The sequence below is a fragment of the Cervus canadensis genome, chromosome 12 (genome assembly GCF_019320065.1).
Source record: "Cervus canadensis isolate Bull #8, Minnesota chromosome 12, ASM1932006v1, whole genome shotgun sequence".
NCBI classification, from domain to species: domain Eukaryota; kingdom Metazoa; phylum Chordata; class Mammalia; order Artiodactyla; family Cervidae; genus Cervus; species Cervus canadensis.
The window spans coordinates 7987817-8014245 of NC_057397.1; the positions used below are offsets into that span (position 1 = coordinate 7987817).

The 26429-nt window shown below is 51.8% G+C and overlaps 1 protein-coding gene across 3 annotated transcripts in view; it reads left to right on the forward strand.

The window, feature by feature from the left end:
- Window positions 1-11889: 11889 nt before the first annotated feature.
- DENND3 (DENN domain containing 3) overlaps window positions 11890-26429 on the forward strand; it is a 52898-nt gene continuing 38358 nt past the window's right edge. For 2 of the 3 annotated variants that reach the window (XM_043483611.1, XM_043483612.1), the window contains exons 1-6: window positions 11890-12134; window positions 17971-18072; window positions 20115-20394; window positions 20929-21044; window positions 23010-23152; window positions 23350-23461. In XM_043483611.1, the coding sequence (XP_043339546.1) occupies window positions 12033-12134; window positions 17971-18072; window positions 20115-20394; window positions 20929-21044; window positions 23010-23152; window positions 23350-23461 (855 nt within the window). In that variant the 5' untranslated portion in view covers window positions 11890-12032. The remainder of the gene's footprint in view (window positions 12135-17970; window positions 18073-20114; window positions 20395-20928; window positions 21045-23009; window positions 23153-23349; window positions 23462-26429) is intronic. The other variant, XM_043483613.1, reaches the window with a different exon arrangement.

A 26429-nucleotide genomic window follows, 5' to 3' on the forward strand; every position in this document is an offset into this window, starting at 1 on the left:
GGGAAGGGACCAGGGCCGGAGAGCTTCAGCTCTGCCCTGGCTCTCTACCAGCCAGTCCTCTTACCTCTCTGAGCTCAGACTCTGTGCCTATCCACTGGGATAGTGGTACCTGCCTCGTTGAATGACTGTGAGAATGAATGAGACAATAGATGTCACGATCCCAGCTACCTAGTCCAGTATTCTTGCCTGGAGAATTCCATGGACAAACCTGACAGGCTATAGTCTATGGGGTTTGCCAAGAGCCGGACACGACTGAGTGACTAGCACTTCAATTTTTCACACACATCCCAGCTTGGAGACTGGCCCATACTAGGTCCTCAGTACTGTTTTCTATAAAATAAAGACAAGAGTGATCGCTTCCATAGCCGTTAGGAATAGATTAGGCAACACATGTCAGAAAATCTCAAATAACAATAGTTTAAGCAAGATAAAAGCTCTCTCATGTTAGAAAGATCTGGAACTACACAGTCCGGGGTTGGTGTAGAATGCCACAGTTATCAGGTACCCAGGTGCCTTCTAGCTTTCTGCTCTGCCATTTTATCACCTCGCGATACAAAGTGGCTGCTAGAGATCCAGCCACCACATCCCAGCTCTGGGGGAACAGGAAGAAACAGAGTAGTGCATAAGAACCTTCCTAGAAGCTGTACCCAATGGCGCCTCACTCACTCTTTTCAAAGAAGGCTGGGAAGTTTCCTTTTTCTGGCTGGGCACTTTGCCATCCCCAGTAATTGTGACTCACTATAGTGTACACTTGTAAAGGTTCTGCTAGTAAGGAAGTAGGGGAAAGGAATATTAGAATGATCAACAGCGTCTTATGTACCCTCCTTACTGAGTGGTTTTGTGAAATAGACATCGTTGTCAAAATGGCGCTTTATTACCTGTACTCATGAGTCAAATATAAGGAATAGTTATCTGAATATCAGAAAAAAATTAAAATAGGTTTTTAAAATTACCCCTTTTTCATGAAGATGGCTCTGAAAGCAAAGAAGGAAGTGCCTCACTGCCCCAAAACCACAGCAAAGGCTTGGAAGGCCCAGGACGCAGAGCAGAAGGGCTGCTCGGCCACAAAGAGAAGAAAGATCTGCAGGACACCCACCTTCGCAGCCCAAACCTCTCTGCAAAAGTGCACCCAGGAGCCACACCTTCGAGCCCTGGGTGGCGAAGGAGGGCTGGAACGATGGCTTATAAGGACCTGGAGAATTAGCTGCTACTGAAGCCAGTCAAATTCAGTGGGAGGTGGGGGTGGGCAGGAGCTGAGACTGAAAGGCCAGCCTGCGGGGGGAGCTGGAGCGCCTTGCTAAGGGGGCTGCAGCAGCAAATCCCCCTGAGCAGGGCGGTGAATGACAACCCCGCTGTGTGCTGCCCTGGGGAAAGCGACGGGGGGGCCGGGGCAGAGGAGGGGCGGAGAAAGACCAAGGGGCTGGAGGGCCACCGCTCCCCCCACTCCGGCCTCCTGCTTTGCCGGATCGGCCCTGAGGACCCTTCCCACAGGATGCGGGGGGCTGGCCCATCTGCCCGTGCAAGGCTGTGTGTGGAGAAACCGCACTAGGGGCCTGCCTGGCTCCCTGGGGCTACAGTGTCGGCTCGGGATGGCAGGTGAGGTCAGGCCAAGGCCCCTAAGCTGGGTGCCCAGGGGGCTCCACCCGGCCAGGCTGGGCAAGGAGGGCAGCCTGGGGGTGGTTACTGGTAACCATGGACGGGGGCAGGTGGGGCCCCTGCCCAAAGGCCAGGTAAACACAGATGTTCTGAGCTGAGGTGGTGGTGGGCCGGAGACACCAGGTTTTGGTGGTAGCAGATTATCTCTTCATTCTGCTGCACCGGAGGGTTCCCTGGGCCTCCAGTGGACTCCCAGCTCCACCGCCTGTGGGGCTCCTCCCTGCCTGAGTTTTATCAAGTAGGCCTGGTGAGGATCTTGGCCCAGAGCACCGTGTGGGGTCTACAGAAGGAGGTGAACTAAGATCCCACATGCCATAGGGCATGGCCAAAAAAAAAAACCCAACAAAAGGGACATTCGCTCTTATCTGGCAGAGTGTGGTATGGATTCAGTGATAAAGGACGGAGATAATTCTAAAATGACAAGGGGTACGGTTGTCGATCTGCAGATATCACTTCAAACACCAGTGTTTAAAAAACAGCTCTGTGAGCAGCTTGTGGCTGCCAAGGGGGAGGGAGGGAGACGGGTGGACTCGGAGCCTGGGGTTAGCAGATGCAAACTATTACACAGAGAATGGATAGGCAGCAAGGTCCTACTGCACAGTGCGGGGAGCTATGTTCAACAGACTGATAAGCCATAGCGGAAAAGACTATGAAAAAGAATGGATATATATATAACTCAGTCACTTATCAACTAAGTTAAACAAAATTAAAATTTTGTTTTACTTCAATTAAACAAAAATAGGAGCTCTGCTGTTTTGCAAGTTGTGGTACCTTGTATATCTCATATATATGATAAACATATTGCTTATGTGTATATATATTAATAAATGCTCAGTCATGTCTGTCCAACTTTTTGCGACCCTATGAACTGTAGCCCACCAGGCTCCTCTGTCCGTGGGATTCCCCAGGCAAGAATACTGGAGTGGGTTACTAGTTCCTCCTCCAGGGGATCTTCCCCGCCCGGGGATCAAACCCATATCTCTTGAATCTGGTGGATACTTTACCATTGAGCCACCTGGGAAGCCTATATATATATATATATATATATATATATATAAAATTTACATGTTTCTCTCTAATTTTTCCCAATTAGAATACAGTTGAGCATCTGTCAGGTCTGAACGAGCCAGGAAGTGTATGTAACCAGGGCATGGATGCTCCACTTTCATGATAAGGTGACAAAAATCAGAGTATAAGTGAGACGGCTTTCCTTTCCGAAAAACCATCCCCCAGGACTCGGGATCTCTCGCCAATGGCAGCCAGCATGGTGATGCGACAAGATGGCCTTTCTGACTGGCTTGGGTATTAAACAGACTTGGGGAGACATCATGGCATGAGAGGAACTTGGTCTATTCAAGAAAAGCTTATTTTTCATAAACGAATTTTAGTCTAAATAAAGATTTCACCTTAAGGGAAAGAGCAGAATTGCATGTTGACTCGGCACCTTCATTTACATGTCTTTATAAAGCGCTCAATAAAAATAGGTTCGAAATGATTGTAAGAAAACCGCCACAGTGCACGCTGAACTATAGGCGCCATCTTTAGAATTCCTCCTCCCGCTTCTATGTTTGGTGGGATGAGGTTCCGGTCCATGGCCCAAGGTGCTGTTGGGTGCTGGCCCTGGGAACGTGCATCACCCACCCCAGCTCAGGGTCCCCGTCAGCCACTGAGATGGCCACCCTGTTGGACTTGAAGAGAAACACAGAGGCACAAGACAGCCACTCAGGAAGGGAGAGGCATAGAGGGACTTTGCCCTGTGCCAGCCCGTCTCCAAGAAGGAAAAGCAGACATCCACGCTGAACAAGACTTCAGCACGCTTGGGGGCAAGCATGTGGAGCAGCCCCCGAGATGTGAGTCTGAGTCCCGGGCTCCCACTGCTTTGGAGCGTGGCCTCGGTTAGGTACCTGGCCCTCTAGGGAGGTTCTGGAGGGTAGGAACCCAGCTGGCTGGTGTCTGCGTTTCTGACACATAGTAGGTGGTCAATTAGTATCAGTGTTATGTGCGTGGATGAATTCACCTTCCGAATTTCCAGGGATCATTACAGATTAGGGCTGTGCCAGAGAAACAGAATGCCAGCCACAGACAATCCTATAGCCGCGTTAAACACAGTGAAAGGACACAGGTGACATTCATTTTAATAGTTCGTTTATTTAACTCAACTTATCTAAGGTGTTACCATTTCAACTGGGATCAATGTACAGATTAGTAAGGAGGTGCTTGATATTCTTCTCCCGTGCTGACTTTGAACTCGGGAGCAGCTCCCTTCACCTCTGCCCGAGGCAGTGCTGGCCCGAGTGTGGCTGGTGTCCTTTAAGCTGGGCAGCGCAGGACTAGAAAAACCCAGCACCAAGTACCAGCGAGCGTGGGCAGAGGGGCAAGGGCAGGGCCGTGTGTGGTTACCTCATCGGCACAGAGCAGCAGGAGGCAGACCTGCCAGGCGGGGCCCCCTCCTGACCCCCCGGAGCTCCACGCCCTGGCCTGGAGGCCTCTGCTCCTCTCTGGTTCCAGGACCTGGTCCAGGGCCTGGCCTGGGGCAGGAAGCAGCTGCTGAGGCATTTTTGCAGTGAGAACAGCAGGACTAGCTTAAAGGACCCTTCTGGGGCCAGAGGTGGGTGAGGGGCGGGCGGCTGGGTACTGCGGCCATGCCCCCCTCTGTCTCCAGGGCCTGGCACAGGAAGGAGCTCCCCAAACGGAACCCACCGTGGGGCAAGGGTTGCGTCTCAGGCAGTGACATTTTAAATGAACCCACCCTCGGCTGACTCTCCCCAGGCCTTCATCTGAGGCCGATGTCACATCCGGCCCTCCCCGACTCTCCAGTGGGGAGCATTCCTAGATGTGGGAGCGGCTCTTTCCTTCCGTGAAGACCTGTGTGTATTTCCTTGAAGGGCTCCAGGTGCTTAGAAAGGATGTCTCAGCGGGCCACCCTGGTGGGTGGGGGCCGGGGCCAGGGAGACTCAGGTCCAGGGTCCTCCCTCATCCTGGCCACCCTCCACCAGGTAGCTGTCAACACCCCCAAGCTCACACACACACCCACAGACACGCACACACCCAGAGACATGCATGCATGCACAAACACCAGGGAATGGGTGCCGGTGGCTCCATGGGTGGCCAGCTGAGACGGAAGTGAGGCAGCAGCTGGGCCTCCGGCCACTGCCCCTCCCGCCCGTGGGCTCAGCCTGGCTTGGGGTTTGGAGGTGAAGTGGGGCGGAGCTCGGAGCTGACCCGAGCTTCCCCGGGGAGAGGGAGGCATCTGTGATGAGGCTAGAACTGCCCCAAGAGGCCGGGCAAGCAGGGCACCCTTGGAGAAGGCGTCCTTCCCTCTAGTGGGCACAGGACCAACCTCCGGCCCCGAGCAGGACTGGCCTCCACAGGCTCCTTAAGAGCCTCCCTGGACTAACTCCTCTCTCGGGAATCTGTCTTGTGATGGGAAGTGGGTGCTTCCAGGTTTGAACTCTCACTGCCCTGGGAGGTGAGAGTTGAGTGGGTTTGGCCAAATGGTCTGAAAACCCTAATGACAACACTCCAGCGTGTGAGGCCCTAATAACTTCCAAGCAAGCACCACCTGCTGAGGGGCCTGCGCTCTAACAGCTGACCCACCCAGGGACATCTGCCTCCCCACGAGGGCTGCTGCGTGCTCGGGAGTGAGGGGTTTACCTTGCCGGGCCGTGGGTCCTTCTGCCAAATGAGGTGACACCTGGTCATGGGCGGTAGGAGTGATGGATAAGAAAACACACTTGTGCACATAAAGCATCAATTAGGTCTGTAATCAGCGGCCATTGGTGCACCATTGCTGCGGGTGGTCTCTCGCCTCCCTCTAACCTGGCCAGGCTCTGCAATGTGCTGGGGTTCCCAAGGAGGGGAGAATCTGGAGCAAAGTGGGGCGGGGTATCAGCATTTCCCAAGGGTTCCCTTTGCCCTCACCCCAGCCTCTCGGGGTTGGCTTGCCATCACCCGCACAGATAGGGAAGGATGGAAGCTGAGGCTGGTCATGGGTCTTTCTGCATCCAGTGCAGGTAACATTTTAGTCTGATGGGTGCTGGGCAGGACCCTGTCTCAGGAGAAGTTCCCTCGTGAGGGGGCTGACCTGGGGCTCTGGAGCCAGAATCAACCAAGAGGTCAGGCTGGTTCCAAGGTTGGAGCCTAAGGGCAGTCACAGGGCATATAAGCCTCATGGTCAGAGGGACCTGATGAGATTTCTCAAGAAGTAACAGGGTGGGGAGGGCCGTCGCCCCAGCCTGGGTGCAGGGAGCAGGGAGGAAGGGCTTCCTGGAAGACGAGGCATCTGAGCCAATGAAAGGTAAGTCAGAGTTATCAGAGAGGAAGGAGGGCCGTGCATTCCAGGGCAGTGGGAGCAGCAGGTGCAGTGGGAGACAACCTTGAGTGACCTTGGGCTTCCCTCTGGGGCCCCGAGTGGGCTGGTACCTGACTTCTCTTTTCCCACCCGTTTACTGTCAGCTGTCTATTTTTATTTGTCTTGATTCCTAGTCCGGATGAGTTAAGACAGCTCTCACATCTGCCACCTTCCTCTCGCCCGAGCACACAGCGGCAGCCGGACCGCAGCTTCCTGTCTGTCTTCGTGCAGAGGAGGACGAGTGCTGTCACCCAGCCGTGCAGGCCTGGAGCCCCCGGGCAGCTCTGCACAGCGGTTTTGGCTCTGCAGCCGCAGGCGTCGACGCAGGCTCCTGGCACCGGGGCCGCAGGTTCCCAGGTCTTCCTTCTACCATCCTTTCCTGCCTAGAATTTTCTTTAAGGGAGACCCTTCTTGGGGGGCGGTCTAGTTTTCGAGTGGACATCCTCCCGGCCACCAGCCTGCTGGGGCCCTGAGACAGCCCAGGAGGCAGCGGACTATCTTCCCTGTGTCCTTTAGAAGTCACTCGTTTCGTCTTCCTTCTGTCCTCTCTCAGCCTTTCCCTAGCTCCAGGCCACCTCCTCAGGGACGGGGGGCTGGGGTAGTTTCTTGGTGATTGAATTTAGGGCAGTATCTTTACTGCAATTGTATTTTGTTAACACAACAGAGTTCCAGAAATAGATGAAACCATCGACTTTCTGTTTCTTTTCCTGATGAGGTGTTTACAAAGGACACGTCCATCCATCCTCATGCAGACACCCCCAGCGCCACCCGCTGTGGGAGCGCAGACCCAGCCTGTCCCTGCGCTGAGTCTGCTGTCAGCACGCCCTGCCCTCCAGGGTTTCCTGACGTGTGTGTGTGTTTTGTCCACGGTCATTAAATGACATCATAGTGTATATTTTCCTGTGACTATTCTTTCTACTCACTATTGGGTCAGTGAGTCACTGCTAAGCGTCACCCCACTGACCAGGTGGACCCTGATCAACGGTCAGCGGAACTTCATTCTTTTATTTGTCAAATACTCCTTGGGCACCTAGTACTTTGTGCCAGACACAGAGCTGGGCACCGGGAACTGACATGCCAGGGTGAGAACAGTGTGCCAGGGTCATGCGGCCGTGAGCGCTGGGCAGGACCCATGTCAGGGCAGATTCTGAGTCAGCACTTGGTCGTTGTTCAGTCCCTGAGTCCTGTTTGACTCTTTGTGACCCCATGAACTGCAGTGCTCCAGGCTCCTCTGTCCTCCATTATCTCCCAGAGTTTGCTCAGATTCATATCCTTTGAGTCTGTGATGCCATCCAACCATCTCATTCTTTGTTGCCCCCTTATTCTCCTACCCTTAATCCTTCCCAGCATCAGAGTCTTTCAATGAGTCAGCTCTTTGCCTCAGGTGGCCAAAGTATTGGAGCTTCATTATCAGTCCTTCCAATGAATATTTAGGGTTGATTTTCTTTAAGATTGACTGGTTTGATCTCCTTGCAGTCCGAGGGAATCTTCAGCTTTGCTACTAGCCAACGTTGTTGCGCATGGCAGTGGTCAGCATGTGGTTGGCATAAATATTTGTTGAGAAGAGCTAAAGGTTTTTATTTGTAGGAGGGAAGTCTATTACTTCCATTTTGCAACTGACAAAATGTAGCATCAGCCCAGTGATTTTGAAGCCTGGCTTAGGTCGCTCAGGGTTCCTGTAGGATGACAGCTGCCTGGGTTCGGCCAATGCCCGGTCCTCCACGGCTCAGGGAAGGGCCTGGCAGAAGGGTTTGTTGAAACGTCCCATGGAATCCTTTCCTGCAGCCAACATGAAGAGACTGTTTGCACTCTGCAAAATCCCGCAAGAAGCTGAGGGCCGACTGGGCAGTCTCCACGTGGGCCTGGGCGGTCTGCATTCCCAACACACGGCTTCCTCTTATTCATTAGTTTTTAAAGAGGAAGCAAAGTTTAATAATGGGGTATGGCTGGTTGGGGCAGGAGTGCGCTGTCTGGGCAGGGCAGGGTCACTGGGCGAGGGGGCCCTTCCTGCAGTGTGGTTACCCTGACGACCAGCAGCGCCTGCGCTGTCTGCTGTGACCCCATCACCCCACATCTCTCCGTGATGTGGGCATCACCTGACACCCCCTGTCCAGAGCCTACATGCCGTCTGTCATAACTGCCCTCTCTGGCTGTCTTATATTCTCCTATCCTATCTTCCATAGGAGAGGGAAGAAAGGGCCCAGACCCAAACACACACACACACACACAGACACACACACACACACACAAGCAGCCTGCAGGGTGTCCCATTTGATGTCCACAGGCCTGCCAAAGTCTCCTGTCCTGGAGGCTCCTCCGCCTGCCGCCTGCCTGTTCCTCGTGTGGTCTTCCTACACGAGTGGGAGGAGGCGGGGTAGGGCAGGGGCAGGTCAGGTAGCCTGCAGGGAAGCCTGAAACTACTACGCATCTGGGGGAATGCAGGCAAATCTGTGGGAATGCAGACAAATCTGGGGAGCACAGGAGGGGCACAGTCAGAGGCAGGGCTGGAGCAGGCCCCCAGGGTGGACGTTTCATCCAGCGGTGAGAGATGGCTGGCCTGCCTGAACAGTTACAATGCCCACATGCTGTCATGTGACAAGACCCCTCCTACTGATGACCAGATCACTGATCACCTATTTCCTCCCTTCTTCAAGGGACAGAGGGATGTTGCTTTGAGAATGCTGAGCATCTCACACATTTGTCCCCCATGTTTTGTGGTTGTTACGGCAAGGTTTTTTCATTGGAGACCATTTCACTTTCATATCAACCACCAAGTCCTCATAAACTGGTTGCATTTGCATATTTATATCTACATAAGAAGATATTACATCCTATTACATATGGCTCTGAAGCAGCAAAGGAAAAAGTAGAGAAAGCTGTGCATCTGGGCACTAAACCAGCTGGGGAGACGTGTGAAATAGAGTGAGGTCACAGCTTTTTTACCAAAAGTAAAAGAATATCTGTTTATCCATCCATCCATTGATGGACGTTTGGGTTATTTCCACCTTTTGGCTATTCTAAAAATGCTGCTAAAGACATGGGAGCACAAATACTTGAGTCCCTGCTTTGAGTTATTTTGCACAGCTATCCAGGAGTTGAACTGCTGGATCAAATGGCAGTTCTATGTTTAATTTTTTGAGAAACAGCCATACCATTTTCCACAGTGACTGTACTATTTTACATTCCTACAATGTACAATGTACAATGTACAAGGGTTCCAGTTTATCCACATCCTGGCCGACAGCAGTCCTTTTTTATTTTATATTTTTATAGTAGCTATCCTAGTGTGTGTGAGGTGGGGTTTGATTTGCATTTCTCTAGTGCTTAGTGAACACATTTTCCTATACTTTTTGCATATCTTCTTTGGTGAAACATCTATTCAATGCTTTATAAATTAAAAAAAATTGGGTTGTTTTGCTGTTGAGCTATGGACTATTAATCCCTTATCAGATATATGATTTGCAAACATCTTCTCTTATTCTGTGGATTGCCTTTTTGCTTTTTCCACATTGCCCTCTGTTGCACCAAAACTGTTTAGTTTTGATGAAATCATCTACTTTTCTTTCATTGCCTGTGTTTTTGATGTCAGATGCAAATCACTGCTAAATCCAATGCTATGAAGCTCCCCCATCATTCCTTATGTTTTTTCAAAAGAATTGTAGTTAACACCTAACCCTTGCTAAAATGCCCAAAGAAGTGTTGATAGACTGCAGTCCTTATAAATGCTATTAAAAAAATAACTTATGGAAGCCAAATTCCATTACAGAAAATTAACCATTTCAAGGTAAACAACTTAGTGTCATTTAATAAATTCACAACGGTGTGCGTGCCCCCTATTTCTGCATCAGTACTTTACGGTTCAGAAACATTTTTATACCTATTTTCCCACTTGATCTGCACAGTAATCCTGAGAGCTGGACCGAATAGTAAACAAACTACACAGACTGGAGGGGAAGGAGGGGAAACTGTGAAAGACTGTTGCCAGGCAGGTACTGTGCCAGCAAGTTCTTTAACTCATCAAGTTAAAGAACTCAAGTTCTTACCCTGACTCCGATGTGATACCCACCCCGGCGGTGGGCTTGTCCGCTAGGCTCAGCTCTTCCCTTCCTCCCTCATCTGCATGTCAGCCTCTAAGTGACGCTTAAACGCGCTAGTGATTTTGATTGCTGGCTACATCCACTTCTATCTCCAGTCCATCAGCACTCTCAAGAATGGGGCAAATCTTACTGCAGGCACTAGGAAATCCCTAGGGAATGAGCTCATCAAAAAGCAAGAGTGAGGTGCTAGGAGCCCCTTCAAGGTCACCTGGTCCCTTCTCCAGGGCTAAGGATGAGGAAAGGAAGGCCCTAGAAAAGGGGGAATTGCATAGCCCTGTCTACAGACCGGCAGGACTTTCCAGTTCTGGAGCTCCCTTCCTTAAACCCTTCCACCTGTGGGAGGAAAAGGGACACCGGCGCCTGTGTGAACCTTACCGGGTCCCCACCGAGATCACTGCCTCGTGTTTACCTCCTGAGTCCTGGCCACACTGGACAGCGTTTGAACAGACAGGAAGCTGAGGTCAGGGCGGCGAGGAACGCAACTGTCACACAGCTTACTTGGGGCAGACGCCAGCCTGGGTCCCTGCAAGCCCACGGCTCTGCTGTGCACACCTCCAGCAGCGTCTGTGAGCCTCCTGAGCTCTGAGGTGACAGACTCCACCCTGCCCTCCGCCAAGGCCGCCAACAACCCGGACATAGTGGAGAGAGCCAGACCAGTGTGAGCAAACTCTGTCTTTCTTTTCAAGTCAGTGGTTGCCACTACCGGTCATGGCTTACCAAGGAAGGCCAGGGATGTCGGGCAGCTGCCAGACCTGACTCACGATCTTAGATGACTTAACAGTGAAACACAAATCCCATGTGAGTCAGGCTGCAGCTGGTGGGGCCTCACCAGGCTGGAAAGGTTGAAGGAATCCTTTGGCGTCCGGATCCACCCCACCCCCCAATCCTGTTTTGATTTTGACCTTGCTTTGTCGTTATTGTTTGACATTATTATTAAGCATTTCAGATTTTTTTTTTAAAAAAGAATCATATATTATTAGAACTAGAAAAGTTCCTTTGCAACCATTTTCCACCCGGTTTTACAGATGCTGCCCAAGGTCTGCTGGGAGGCAGAGATAGGACTGGGGCCTGTGTCCCCTCCGAGTTCTGTGCCAGTGACCAGGCCCCGAAACCAGCCTCTTGGTCCAGCCTATGGCTGGGGAGGATCACGGTCCACTGGGAACAAGCCAGGCCTGCAGCAGGTCGTGGAAGAGCTCTGTCCATCCCCCGACCCTCCTCAGTCCCGCGCTCCCCAGGTTCTATTCTAGCACCGCCCACCCTGCCCCCTTTCCTGCTGAATTTTACTCAATCTCATCGCAGACTTGGGCAGCCTTAGGTTAACCGGGCAAAGTTATTAACCGGGGGCCCTTGGCTCGCTGGCCTTTCCTGCCCTCCAACGCCCGGCCAGGCCAACTCCACGGCCCTGCTTGCAGGAGGGCTTCCTGGAGTCGGCGGCGGCGCGAGGTGGCCCTGGCCTTTTAGTCCTTCCCGGGTTGGGCTCAGGGACTTGCAGGAGACTCCCGCACCCGCGGCGCTGGTGGGCTGCTCCGAGCCCACCTGGCGACCCTGCCCACCTCTTCCCGGTTTCCCGGGAGCGGAGGCGGCCGGCTGGGAGACGAGAGGCTGACGGATTGGGGCGCTGGGCTCGCAGACGTCGCGCACGCGCCGGAGGCCGCGGAGCCGGTTAGGAAATGACGAGCTCGCGCGCCAGGCCTGGGGGGCCGATAGGCCCCGCCCCTCGTAAGGCCCCGCCCTCCAGCCCCGCCTCTCAAGGCCCCGCCCCCACATCTGGCCCCGCCCCGCGGACAGCGCTGTCGGAGGACCAGCCGGCTGCCGCTCGCGCGGGTGCTGGGTAGGGCGGCGGGCGGGGTTGCGGCCCGAAGTCCGGGCCGGGTGGCCCGAGGCGCCCGAGCCCGGTGTGCCCAGTCGGCCGCGGCCGCGGGGCAGCCATGGCGGAGGCCGCGCCGCATCACCCGGCGCTGCCCTCGGGGCTGCTGGAGCTGTGCGCGCTGCTGGGGGCCCCCCGGGACAGCCTCCCCAGCCCGGAGCAGGTGAGGGCGCGGCGCGGTCACGGCGCAGGAGGGGCGGGGCGGCGGGGTCGGGCCCGTGCACTTGGAGCCCCAGGCGTCCGCGGGGCGGGGGCGCTGCGCCCAGGTCCGGCTCTGCGGCCGCCTTCAGCCGCCGGTGCGGTAGCAACTGCCGGCCGGCCAGCTTGCCGCGGTGGAGTCGCGAGCGGCTGCGGCCTGGGGGCTCCCGCCCGCTCCCCTCCTTCCGGAAGACCGCTCCGGCGGGGACCCTGTGCAGGCGTACGGCGGAGAGAGGGCTGGAGACCGCGCGCCTCCGTCGGCCTGTTTCTTAAACGCTTCGGCCGCTAGGCTTCTCCGTCCCAGGACGCCCACCTGGGTCAGGTGGAGACGCGGCCGGGACGCCTGCACTTCCGAGGCCTCCAGGACCAAATGTTTGTCCGCTGTTACGGTGATTTCACTCATTCCACAGATTCTGTGTCTCCTAGGTGCCGGGGTTGTTCTAGGCAGGGCATAAGGATGTTTTTGGTAGACTTAAGGGCTGCCTTTATGTATTTTGCATTTAGACGGTAAGCGATGAAAGGAGTTGTTTTTCGCTGTAAAACACTTTACAAGCCGCCTTCCCTTGTTCTCCACTCTGCACCCTGGTAGCCGAAGTGGCAAGCTCCTATCCCTTTCTCTGGGACGGCAGCTTGGGACGTTCTTGTTTCTTCCCTGTGTTCTCACTTTTTCTTAGTTCCGGAGCCCTGGCTCTGTCTGGGGTGGGTCTGCGGCCCTGTCCCTTGTCCCAGATGCCTGTGACGCTGTTATTTTTCTCTGACATCGCCGGTTAGTGGTGATGCCCGGTGTGTTCAGAGTCCCTGGCCCTGCTGCCCAGTTAGCCTGGCAGGTCCTTTCCTCTGGTTCCAGATGACATTTAGGAAAGGCAGAGAAAGGCATTTGAGTATTTAAGGTTGCCTGGTTGGATGGACATTACCCAGAGGAGCTAAATGTAAAGTGATCCTGATATATGTGTGGTAATGGCTTAGTGGTCTCTACTCCTTGGCTTTAGTATAAGGCCAGTTCCCACGATTTCTGCATTTCCCTCCTCCTCTCTCAGTCAGCCCTCTCAGTCTGGGTCCCTCTTTGGTCTCTTGTGTCCTCTGACCCTTGTGGATTGAGTCGAGCCATCTCTCTGCCTCTCAGTGCCAAGTGGCGTTCCCCTCTTTTTCTTCTGACGGGAAATGACCTGGTTTCGGTTGTGGTCTCTGCAGTTAGGCTGTCTTGTGTCTCCAGCGATTACAACACTGTCTCTTAGTTGCCATGATGTGAGGGGATGAATCAACTGGAATATTTACAGTGGTACTTTCCTAAACTAAACAGACTACAGTGTTTGCCAAGGCAAGTGGGCAGTCGGCCATTCTGCATTTGAGCCTTCATCCTCTTTTCTATACCTTGCTTCTCTTAGGGCTTGGGCAGAGGGTGGAAGGAACAGTGGTTAAAGGAGCAGGAGAAAAAGCAGTGTTGTGGGGTGGAGTAACATCCTCCTTCTAAGACCAACATTAATGTTACAGGTAACCAAACATAGGATATCATTCATTCAGGTCTATTTTCAGCTGTTATATTATTTTGAATGTACAAGTCTTTTCAGTTCAGTTCAGTCGCTTAGTCTTGTCTGACTCTTTGCGACCCCATGGACTGCAGCACGCCAGGCCAACTCCCGGAGCTTACTCCAACTCATGTCCATTGAGTCGGTGATGCCATACAACCATTTCATCCTCTGTCATCCCCTTCTCCTCCCACCTTCAATCTATCCCGGCATCAGGGTCTTTTCAAATGAGTCAGCTCTTCGCATCAGGTGGCCAAAGTATTGGAGTTTCAGCTTCAACATCAGTCCTTCCAATGAATATTCATAACTGATTTCCTGTAGGATGGACTGGTTGGATCTCCTTGCAGTCCAAGGGACTCTCAAGAATCTTCTCCAGCCACCGCAGTTCAAAAGCATCAATTCTTCAGTGCTCAGCTTTCTTTCTTTCTTTTTTTTTTTTTTCAGCTTTCTTTATAGTCCAAATCTCACATCCATACGTGACTACTGGAAAAACCACAGCTTTGACTAGATGGACCTTTGCTGGCAAAGTAATGTCTCTGCTTTTTAATATGCTGTCTAGGTTGGTCATAACTTTCCTTCCAAGGAGTGTCTTTTAATATCATGGCTGCAGTCACCATCTGCAGTGATTTTGGAGCCCAAAAAAATAAAGTCTGCCACTGTTTCCACTGTTTTCCAGGGCTTTTAAATGAGGTTTAGCTTTTACTTCTTAAAAATCATTTGTCTCTGATTCAGTCATCCCTATTTGGTGACACATGAAAACAGAAGCCCAGAGATATGAGACATATCCAGCTTGATGTTAGGATAGTGTAGTGTCCTAACCTTCTGTTTTATTTATTTCTTAGATGGGGTGGTGTTTGTTTTATTGAGGTTTGTGACAAAGAATTCAAGCATACAGTTCAATCCCTAGTGAGTTATTGTGGTCAGTTACATTTCCCTCCACTCCTTGGTTGCTATGGAGACTAGACACAGAGATGCGAGGGCATCCATCATAAATCTGTCACAGGATGATGGAAAAGTGCTCAGAGCCCCTTTCATAGTGTAGGTTACTGACATAGATCTTGTGTATGGAAGCACATTTTTATTTATTTATTTATTTTAGTGGAAAGCCTCCTGGCTTTCAATTTCTAGAGCAGCACTCTCCTACAGAACTTCCCAGATGATGACAACCAGTATTGTTCACCTTCACCACGCAGTGTGGTAGCAGCTGGTCATAGGGGGCTGCTGGCTGCTTGAAGTGTGGCTAGTGCCCCTGAGGAACTAAATTTTATATTTCATTTAATTTTAATTAAGTAGTCAGATGTGGCTACTGGTGACTGTGTTGGACTTTCCTAGAGCATTTAAAAAAAAAAATCTATTTCTGTTTTATTTCACAAATGACAGCCAGTCCCATAGTGAAGATCAATGCCATTATATCATCTAACGAATTTAGAGTGTTGTGGTTTTTACTTTTTAGTAAGTTCTTGTCTGAGAGAGGAGAGCAGGAAACTACCCTGGGTGGAGTTTGTGAAAAAGGACCTCGTCTTCCTCCTGGGGGTGGGGCAGTTGAGGGGCGGTTGCAGTCTGTATCAGAGAGTAATATGAACCCTTTGGGGTCAAGGGTTGCAGTTTCAGGAGTTTAGTCTGATTACAGGGTCAGAGATGCTCAAGCATGTACAAGTAACTGCCCGTTGTTTAGCGTGATGAAGACTTGAGAACAACCCAGCTGTCTGTCAGAAGGGGATTGGGCAAAAGTAGTGCTGAACTGTGCACAGTGGGAAACCCTGAAGGGTCCCCATGGGCTTCGGGTGGCGCTAGTGGTAAAGAACTCACCTGCCAATGTAGGAGGCGTAACAGATGTGGGTTTGATCCCCGGGTCGAGCAGATACCCTGGAGGAGGGCATAGCAACACACTCCAGTGCTCTTGCCTGGAGACGCCCATGCACAGAGGAGCCTGGTAGGCTACAGTCCATGGGGTCGCACAGAGTCAGACAGGACTGGAGTGACTTAGCACAAAGTGTCAACAGGGGAGTCAGCACACTGTGTGGTTACACGGGGAAAGGCTCATGAAATCATTTAAATATGGTGATTGTGTTTATGAAAAAGTCATTTATACATTTAGGAAATGATCAGCCGGTGTCCCATGCTGTGTAGAGCATTGCTTTAGAGTCATGGGATTATGGGGGAGGCATTCCCTTCCTATTATTATTTCTATGTTATTGTTATTTTTTTAAAATGAGACTGTACTGCTTATCTAATCAGAAAAGACAACAGGGATTTCCATTTTGGGGGAAAAACAGACAGCTGTGTGATGAACTGCTAAATACCGGGTTGGCAGTACTGTGGCCACGTCACTTGCACTGCCTGAAGGTAACTAGTGGGAGTTGTAGCATTCACGGGCATTAGCGTAATGACCAACTTTCCTTGCGGACTGAGCACGCCTCCAGAGATCACGGGTGCCAGGGTGGGACTGGATGAACAGCACCCCTACAGGGCCAGAAAGAGGAGGGCAGCACAACCCCGCTCCCCACCCCACCTTTCTGAGGGTGATCCAGGACCACTGTGTCGGCAGCGACCCTCTAGGAGTGCTGTGAGAGGGGAGGTGGACTCTGGATGGTGACATTCCCGGAGGTGACGAGCCAGGCGTGATGGCCGGACGGGGCGTGTGGCCCTGGCTGCAGGGTGAGGAAAGGCCCCCTCCAGTGAGTGTGAGAGAGGAGGGGTCTCTGGTGAGGAGGGGCTGAGGCATGAGCTGGGCACTGTCCCGCAGAGCAAAGAGCAGGAAGAAGCACAGCATTGTGACAGGGGCGCATGTATCGAGGTGACCGAGGACTTCAGGCATGAGCAGCTTGGGCGCCCTGGCTCTGGAAGCGGGCCAGCTGCTGGCCAGGTGCACAAACAGTGCAGGGGCCGGTCTGACCCGGGACACATGCACTGTGGGATCCCTGCATGGGAGTACGCAGTGAGGATGATAATGAGTAGAAACAAAGGCGTTTTTTTAGGTCTGGCTTCCCCGGCCGTGCCAGTGGTAAAGAACCCGCTTGCCAATGTACAAGACTTGAGAGATGCAGGTTCGATCCCTGGATTGGGACGATCCCCTGGAGAAGGGCATGGCAACCCACTCCAGTGTTCTTGACTGGAGAATCCCGTGGACGGAGAAGCCTTGTGGGCTATGGTCCTTGGGGTTGCACGACAGAAGTGACTCAGCACACATGCACAAGGGACAGAGATTGGTCTGCGGGGCTGGTTCACTGGGGTAAGAGGCTGGCGCCAGGCGGCTGGAGCCACTGCTGTTGGGGCCGGGGGGTGATGAGTAATGTGAGCTCTTTAGACAGGGGACCCCCTTTGGGAGAGTGGAAGTAGGGCCAGGTGGGTGGGAGGGGTCATTCTCATGGCCATAACCGTGAAGATTAGTTCCTGGTGAACCTCTAAGGGCCTGCTCTGAGCCCCGGGTTTGCGAACGTGCGTGGTACAGATGGAGCAGCAGCTGGCGGTTTGTAGAGACCTTTCTGTGCCCTCCTGACCGGAGGGAGGGGCCACAGTGCCGGCCCAGCTCTGAAGACCCAAGTGGTGTCATCCCATCTCAGAGGACCACAGAGGTGGATGATCAGGGTTTTGGACATGAGCCTGAGCTAAACTTTTGAAACTAGGTTTAAGGGACCCACTGAATGTATTCGGAGGCAGTCAGGTTCTGCTGGAATGGGTCAGAGGACCCAGCTCTGGGAGTTGGACCCTGGGAGCTGTCCCCATGCATGTAGATGGAACCATGGGGGTGTGGAGATGGCCCCGCAGGCTGGTGTGCAAGGAGGGACTGGGGCCAAGGATCGCCTGAGGATCACAGCGGGGAGAAGGGGTCTGCAGGGGGCCGCCAGATAAGTGATTTGCAGAAGGGAGGTAGCCTCAGGAAGTTTCAGGAAAAAGAGCTCATCAGCTGTTTGATACGGGCTTCCCAGGTGGCTCAGTGGTAAAGTATCCACCTGCCAATGTGCAGGAGCCGCAGGTTCGATCCCTGGGTTGGGAAGATCCCCTGGAGAAGGAAATGGCAGCCCACTCCAGTATTCTAGCCTGGAGAATTCCATGAACAGGGGAGCCTGAGGGGTCCATAGGGTCGAAAAAGAGCTGGGCACGACTTAGCAGTACGGGAGACCTGGGTTCGATCCCTGGATTGGGAAGGTCCCCTGGAGAAGGGAACGGCTACCCACTTGAGTATCCTGGCCTGGAAAATTCCATGGACTGTATAGTCCATGGGGTCGCAAAGAGTCAGACACGACTGAGCTACTTTCACTTTCACTTTTCTAGCGACTGAACAACAACAGAGGCTGTCTCATGCTGTGTGGAGAGGGCCTGTTTGCTCCTCTGACTGTGGACTGTGATCTGTTCCAGGAGCTCTTTCACCGTGAGGTGAGGTGCTGCCCAGTCTCTCTGGATGTAACATCTCACATGAGGAGGAAATAGACCAGCATGTTTTCATAGTGAATTGGTCCAAACTGCTGGAGTTTGATAGGAAAGTTTTAGAGAAGATTTCATACATGTGAAGACAAGATTTCTTTTCATACACGAAGATTTTAAATTATACGATAGGGATTTCCCATGTTTGATCTTGGTTCCTACTGACCAAGGACCTGCTGGTCCTTGGCATTAACTTTTCCCCCTAAGAATAAGGAAACTGTTATCTGAATTCAGATTACATCTCATGAAAATGAGCATGTTGAGCTTCGAGTGTATTACTGACTGAAAATGCTGTCATTATAGAAGTCCTTTGAAGGCTAGGTGTCCCCTGTTATACCTCTGGTTCTTATTGATATGTTGTTGCTGGCTGTCCCTTCTCTGCCAATCACGGTCACATTTTTCTGGGGAAGTGGTGTTCTTCCTCATGCCATTTCTAGGCTCCCTCAAAGGCCCTAGGATACCCATCCCCACCATGGGGCCCAGGCCACCTCTTTCCTTCCTTACCTTTTATACCCAGAGGATCCTGCTTTAAATTTGTCTATCTTTAGCTGGCTTGGCACCTCTTCCTTCTCACTCACAGACTGAGGTTCATATACCTTCCTTGGAAGATCTGACATCAACCTGGTGCCAATGTTTGTTTAGTCCTAACTCACCAGAAAGAACCCCCTCAGGTATTTAGTTTGATAGGAAAGAGTTAGAAGATGGCTTATGTTATTTGGGGGAAGAGTGAAAAGATAAAAGCTTAAAAAAATCTTGGATCAAGTTAGAGCTGAAAAAGAATTGAGGCTAAAAGAGCCCCTTTTGTGGCTCCTGGGACGGTCGTGTGGATGGAGGGAGGAGGCTGCTCCTCTATGTGAGTGGGGCCTCCTCACCCCTCTTTGTGTCCCTCCACATCACAGGTGACAGGCAACGTGTGTGGTGGCCCGGCTGGCATGGCAGTCTTGTTGTTCAGCTGCTACGTCGTGTCCGACTCTTTGTGACCCCATGGACTGTAGCACGCCAGGCTTCCCTGTCCTTCACTAACTCCTGGACTTTGCTCAGACTCATGTCCATTGAGTCAGTGATGCCATCCAACCATCTCATCCTCTGTCGTCCCCTTCTGCTCCTGCCCTCAATGTTTCCCAGCATCAGGGTCTTTTCAAATGAGTCAGCTCTTCACATCAAGTGGCCAAAGGATTGGAGCTTCAGCATCATTCCTTGCAATGAACATTCAGGGTTTATTTCCTTTAGGATGGACTGGTTGGATCTCCTTGCAGTCCAAGGGACTCTCAAGAGTCTTCTCCAGCACCACAGTTTGAAAGCCTCAGTTCTCTGGCACTCAGCCTTCTTTATGGTCGAACTCTCACATCCATACATGACTACTGGAAAAAGCATAGCTTTGACTCTACGGACCTTGGTCAGCAAAGTGATGTCTCTGCTTTCTAATATGCTGTCTAGGTTTGTCACAGCTTTTCTTCCAAGGAGCAGGCATCGGGCACGTGTCAGCAAATGTGTCTGTGTGGATCTGAGAAGACGGAGAGCCCTTCTCGGGGCCCACCCTCCACACCAGCCTCTTCGGGGGCTCAGGAGCTTCCTGGGGGCCCACAGGGGTTGAGCACTTGAACTGGGTCCCCTCTCTTAGTCCCTGAACTCTCCTCTTGAAAGGGAGGCTCAGAGGGGCCAAGTAATCTGCTGTGGTTCCCGCGGCGCTAGGATCTGAACTCAGGTCTCTATCGTGGTGCCGGAGCCTTGGAGCCGAGGGGCCAGTTTAATGTCCGTGTCAGCAGCTGAATGACCAGGCTCTGGGAGGGTCTGTCGCTCATGGAGCAAGGGCCTGAGAGTCCCTAAAAGCAGGTCTTGTCATCTCCAGCTGCTGGTGGGAAAAGCCAGGCACACGCTGCTGAACTCGCCTGGGGTTTGGGGGCTGGAGTGGCCAGGAGACAGGCAGTGGATGCTCCCACGAGGGCTGGACAGCGTAGGGCCTCGGTGCTGACTCCCATTTCCTCCTGCCTAAGGTCGCCCAGAGGAAGGGCGTCAAGGGCCCGTCTTCTCTGGATCCGGCGGTGCTGTCAGTCTTCGTGCCTCCTTTTGTCATGAAGGAGGACAGTCAGCTGGCCGGCATGAACTGCACGACTCTGGGTAAGAACAGGAAGCGCTCCTTCCGGAAGAAGAGAGAGAGGCCCAGAGCGGAGCTGGGGAAGGGTGTCCCCGGCGGCCCCAGGGGCCCGGACCCTGAGGACGTGAGCATCCCCAACGGCGTGGACCTGCTGGCTCTGCCGCAGCTCTGCTTCCCAGGTGCGCACGGGCCGGCCTTTTCCTCCATGGGCCAGTTCCCGCTGATGAGCGGGCTTCTGTTCTGGCTTCACTTTCTCCCTGGTTTGCGAGAGAGGTGCAGATGTCTGGTGTAGAAAACCTGGGCCAAAGGACTCAACAGAAGGGCCTGTCTGGAGGCTCCACTGAGAAATTGATGGGGTTTCCTGGTGTTGGGGATTAAAACCTGCAAAGGCTGGACACCCCTCCCCCGCTGGGCTCGGGACCCAGCCCCTACTTCAGGTGCAGCCTGAAGGTTCTGCCTGGGGGCCTGTCCCCCTGACCCTTCACGAAGGCTTCAGAGCACAGAGCGCCTGCAGAGACACTGCTGCTGGGGGGAGTGGGGGGGGAATGAGGGAGGTGCTGCGCGGCCTGAGGAGTTAGCCTGACTGGCCGTCAAAGAGCCACAGGTGACCACGGGGTGGGGGGACGTGTCCTGTCGCTTATGGTTAGCCCAGGCCTCAGGGCGGACCCCACGTGACTGGACTGAGGCTCCTTCTTTCTTTTCTCTTCCTACAGGGGGATTGTGTGTGGCCTCTGAGCCCAGAGAGGACTGTGTCCACTTTCTGGTGCTGACCGACGTCTGCGGCAACAGAACCTATGGCGTGGTGGCACAGTACTACCGACCCCTGCACGTGCGTGGTTCGCACAGCTGCCTTCTGAGACTGGGTCTAGGTTGTGGGGTTATTTTGCAGTGAAATACACACTACGTGGCAATCACCATTTTAACCATTAAAAAATGTGTAGTTCAGTGGCATTAAGTATGTTCACAGGGCCGAGCCACCATCCCCACCGTCTAGTTCCAGGACGTGTTTATCACTCCAGAAGGCAGTGGGGTCTCATTAGCAGTACTCCCCAGTCCCCGCTGCCCCCAGCCCTGGGCCCCCGCTCGTCTGCTGTCTGCCTCTGTAGCTTTGCCTGTGCCGGACATTTCGTGTCGGTGGAATCATTTGACACGTGTCCTTCTGTAGCTGGCTTTTCCCCACTTGGTGTGATGTCTGCAGAGCTCGTCCGTGTTGGAGCACGTGTCAGGGCTTCACTGCTTTTCACGGCTGCGTGATACCCCACGGTGTGTATAAACCATGTCCTGCGTCTGCATTCCTCAGCGGAGGGAACGGGGATTGTTTTCGTGTGCGTCCGGTCCCTGGGCTTAGGTTTGGAGAAGATGACTCAGTCATCAAGCATTTAGGAAGTGTTTTCTGAGCAGGGCTGCTATGTGTGACCCAGCTGGCCTGGGGGAGTTTGTAGGGACGATGATGGACCGGAAGGTACAGGGTAATCGGCTGTCTACTTCCAACCCCGAGGAATAGTCCCCTAGGGCCCACATGGGGATCCCTTATATTTTTTACATAGTTTAAAAATTTTTTTTAATTGAAATGTAGTTGATTTACAATATTGTATTAGTTTCAGTGTGTGGCAAGGTGACTCAGTTATGCATATATATACATAGACTTTTTAAGATCCTTTCCTTTATAGGTTATTATAAGATACTGAATATAGTTCCCTGTGCTATACAGTAGGTCCTTGCTGTTTATTTTATATGTAGAAGTATACATATATATATATTTTTTTTTTATGTAGAAGTATATATATTTTAATCCCCAAATCCCAATTTATCCCTCTCCCTTTATTCTTTTGGTCACCATAAAGTTGTTTTCTGTGAATTTATTTTTGTTTTGTAAATGAGTTCACTGTCTCATCGTTTTAGATTCTGCATATAAGCAATGTCATATGAAATTTGTCTTTCTCTGGGTTACTTCGCTTAGTACGATAATCTGTAGGTCCATCCATGTTACTGCAAATGCCATTGTTTCATTCTTTTTTATGGCTGAGTAATACTCCATTGTGTACATTCACCACGTCTGCTTTATCCGCTCCTCTGTGGAGGGACGCTGAGGTTGCCTCCACGTCTTGGCTCTTGTGAACAGTGCTGCTGTGGACCTTGGGGCATGTGTCTTTTGGAATTATGTTCTCTCCAGACACATGGGGGGCCCTCCGATATTGTGCCCTGTGTGAGCTGTGCAGAGAGCTGTGCCTTTAGGAATCCCGCTGCCATGTTCTTTTCTGGTGGATATCCCCCCATCATGGGCCAAGGCCCCTTCCTGCCCCCTCCTCAGTCCCCAATGCCCACCTGGCTTCCAGCCCTCTTGAATATTGCCTTTTGCCTAAGTGGGGCCCCCTTCTCGTGTCTCACTGTATTCTTAACTGTGCACCCCTCTCACTGAAGGCAGCGAGCTTCTCCCAGGCAGGGTCCAGTCTTACTGTCTGTAACCCCAGCACCTCACTCAGAGCGAGCTCCCCACAGGCTCCGTCAGTGCTGGTCGGGAGAGAGGAGCTTCTCCCGGGCAGGGTCCAGTCTTACCATCTGTGTAACCCCAGCACCTCACTCAGAGCGAGGACCCCACGGGCTCCATCCTTGCTGGTGGAGAGGCTGGTGCTCTCTCTCGTGAGGCGGTGGCACAGGCGGGACCGGCCAGATGTGCAAGACGGCTGTCCAGCCCCCATCCAGGTGCCTCTCTGGAGAGGCCGCACCACTGAAGATGGAGCCCGGGGTTTGCCGGGATTTGACGGGAAGTGACGGTGCTGTTGCTTTTCTCCAGGACGAGTACTGCTTCTACAACGGCAAGACGCATTGGGAGGCGTCGGGGCTGGGCGGGAGTGCGGCCGGCTGCTTCGTGCCCTTCGCGGTGTGCGTGGTCTCCAGGTTCCCCTATTACAACGCCCTCAAGGACTGTCTCTCCTGGTGAGTCTGCATCCGCTCCCTGGAAAGCCTGCCTGCGCCCTGGGCAGCCAGGCTTCTGGGCTCCCACACCCGAGTGCTCCCCTGGTGGTGAGAAGTCCTGGAACTCCTGGAGCAGAGATTTCAGCTCTGATTAGCAATGCAGATGATGATTGGATGCTCGTATTTATTTTGTGATTTGATTTTTCTTTCAATTCCAGTTTATTGACTCATCTGAAGTTCTGTAAAGATTTCGAAGTTGACAATCACATAAAAGATTTTGCTGCAAAGCTGTGTTTAATACCTAGCCCACCACCTGGACCACTCCATTTGGTAATGAAATCCGAATTATCTTTTTTTTTTCTTTGCAAATAGTAAAAGTAATATGATGAAGATGGTTTATTTATTTTTAATTGACATACAGTTGATTTACAATGTGTTAATTTCTGCTATATAGCAAAGTGATTCAGTTATACATATATATGCATCCTTTATATTCTTTTCCATTCTGATTTATCATAGGATATTGAATATAGTTCTCTATGCTGTACTGTTGGACCCTGTTTATCCATTCTGTATATGATAGTTAGCATCTGATAGTCCCAAACTCCCAGTCCAGCCCTCCCCACTCACTCCCCTTTCGCATCCGCCAGTCTGTTCTTACATCCCTGAGTCTGTTTCTGTCAGGAATAGCTTCATTTGTGTCATATTTTATATTTCACATGTAAGTGACACCATACGGTATTTGTCTTTCTCTTTCTGACTTAGTCTGATAATTTCTAGTTGCATTCATGTTGCTGCAGATCACATTATTTCTTTCTTTTTTATGGCTGAGTAGTAGTCCATTGTGTATAGGTACCACATCAGTGAAGATGGCTTAATTCTTTTAAATGATTTTAAGTTCTAGCTTTGCTTAAATTTTGCTTCTCAAGTTCCTCACAGAAGCATTTTATGCATTGTGTCCAAAGGTTAGGAAACTAGAAATAAATTAGAAAATTTGTCTTCTAAAAATTTAAAAATAAAATTTCAGTCTAAAAGTCAAATATTTAGGCCTGAGTTTTGCTGAGTGGCGTATGATTAACAGATATTGAGCTAGTAATAGGCCCCTTTGGTGGTTAACATGTTAATTCATTACTGGCTATTCAGAAAACACATCAAATTTACTTACATTACAAATACCCCCCTTTTTTTTATATTGAATATGAGGTTTATATTTAACTTATTGATGTTTTTTCTTGTCCAGTGTAGTTAGTAAAATACAAGTGATTTGGTTTTTTTGTTATTCATAGTGCCCTTGTGTTATTTAATTGCTAGACAAGGGTTCCCAAACTGGGTTCCGTGAAACACTGGTTGAGATGTTATTGGCTCTTTCGTGGTGGGAGGTTTCCGGGTTAAAGAAAGTTGGAGAAAGACAGGCTTATTCCGCTTTTGCTGAGTAACATGCCAGACTGCTAAGCTGTGTGATGAAACCTGTTTGAGTCAATGATTTCCAAACTAATTTAACTGTGGGATGTTTCCTTTTTTTGAAAACAAACATCTATTAAATAAATTGTCTTGAAGTACATAGTAAATGTTAATTTCACTCTGGTAGTTCCTTCTGGAAGATTTTACCTATACATCTTGTTTTTTCTATGTTTTTGATTATTATGAACAGTTGAGAAATTATTAGGATGTTTGTGATTATTATTTATTATTAAAGTATATACACCTAGCAGTCTGCTCGGGAGGGACATCCCACCAAGTACATTCCTGGCTCAAGGTTGGGCAGGATGTTTGTCTCTCTGGGTTCCAGTCTCAGAACCCTTTGTGGGGAACGTTTGTTGGATTTCCGTGTCAGGCAGTCATCTTTGCTATGTGGATACCTGGTACTTTCGTGCAGTGAAATCATCACAGTTTATGTTCCTATGCCAGAAACTCAACCCCTGCTCACTGAGGCCCTGCTACAGCAGTGAACCAAGCTCCCTGAGTTCAGAACAGCGCTGCCACTGCTGCTGCTAAGTCGCTTCAGTCGTGTCTGACCCTGTGCGACCCCATACACGGCCGCCCACCAGGCTCCCCCGTCCCTGGGGTTCTCCAGGCAAGAACACTGGAGTGGGTTGCCATTTCCTTCTCCAGTGTGTGAAAGTGAAAAGTGAAAGTGAAGTCGCTCAGTCACGTCCGACTTGTAGCGACCCCATGGACTGCAGCCCACCAGGCTCCGCCGTCCATGGGATTTTCCAGGCAAGAGTACTGGAGTGGGGTGCCATTGCCTTCTCCTCAGAACAGTGTTAGGGTTACCTATAATTTGTAGCAGTCTGCCTCTGAGCGTAGGTCATGTGTAAATAGTACTTAACACCAGTTTTCTGTATCCTAGACTCTTGGAGTAACTAATACTTTGTTCCTACATTTCTACCACCTGGAGTGGGAAAGCTTACTGAGGAAATTTTTTGGGGCGGGCTAGCGGGCATCTTCTTGATGGCTCTTTGCCCCACATGCACCCTCTCAAGTCACACCTGGGTCCACCTCCAGCAGCTCTTTCCAGTTCCCCTGCTTCCAATGCCACCACGGCTCTGGGCCACCAGCTTCTCCCACCTGCATGACTTAGGGAACCACTGGTCTGTCCACTCCATTCGTTTTTTAAGTTTTTATTTATGTACGTATCTGTTTTTGGTTGTGCTGGGTCTCCGCTGCTGCAAGCGGGCTTTAGCTGCGGTCAGCAGAGTCGCAGTGCACGGCCTTCTCTCGTTGTGGAGCGTGGGCTCATGGCGCTCAGGTTCGGTAGTTGTGGCTTCTGGGCTCTGGAGCACAGGCTTGGTAGTTGTGATGCATGGGTTTTAGTTGCCCTGTGGCATATGGAATCTTCTTAGGCCAGGGACTGAACCCATGTCCCATTGACAGTGGATCCTTAACCACTGAACCACCGGTGAAGCCCTCCACTTCCAGTCTTGACCTTGCATTCAGTCTCTCCTTTGCACAGTGGATAGAGAGATCCTTAAACTCTATACTTTCCTTTTGGACTTAAGACCCCTCACGGGTTTCTCCCTGGTCCCTCCACCCAGGCCTGCCTCCCCTGTGTCACCATCCGGCCCCGTCCACCCCACTCAGTCCTGGCTCACTATCGTCCAGCTGCACTGGGCCACTGTCGTCCCTTGCACGGGACCTTTGCACGCGCTGGTCCTCCTCCAGATCCTGCCACTCTCTGAGGCCTGGCTCAGGTGCCGGGTCTCCGGAGCAGCCCCTCTCACACTGTCCAGCACGGTCTCTCGCTCTCCTGCGGAGCTCAGCGCAGCGGCAGTGTGGGCTTGAGTGTGCCTGGAGGAAC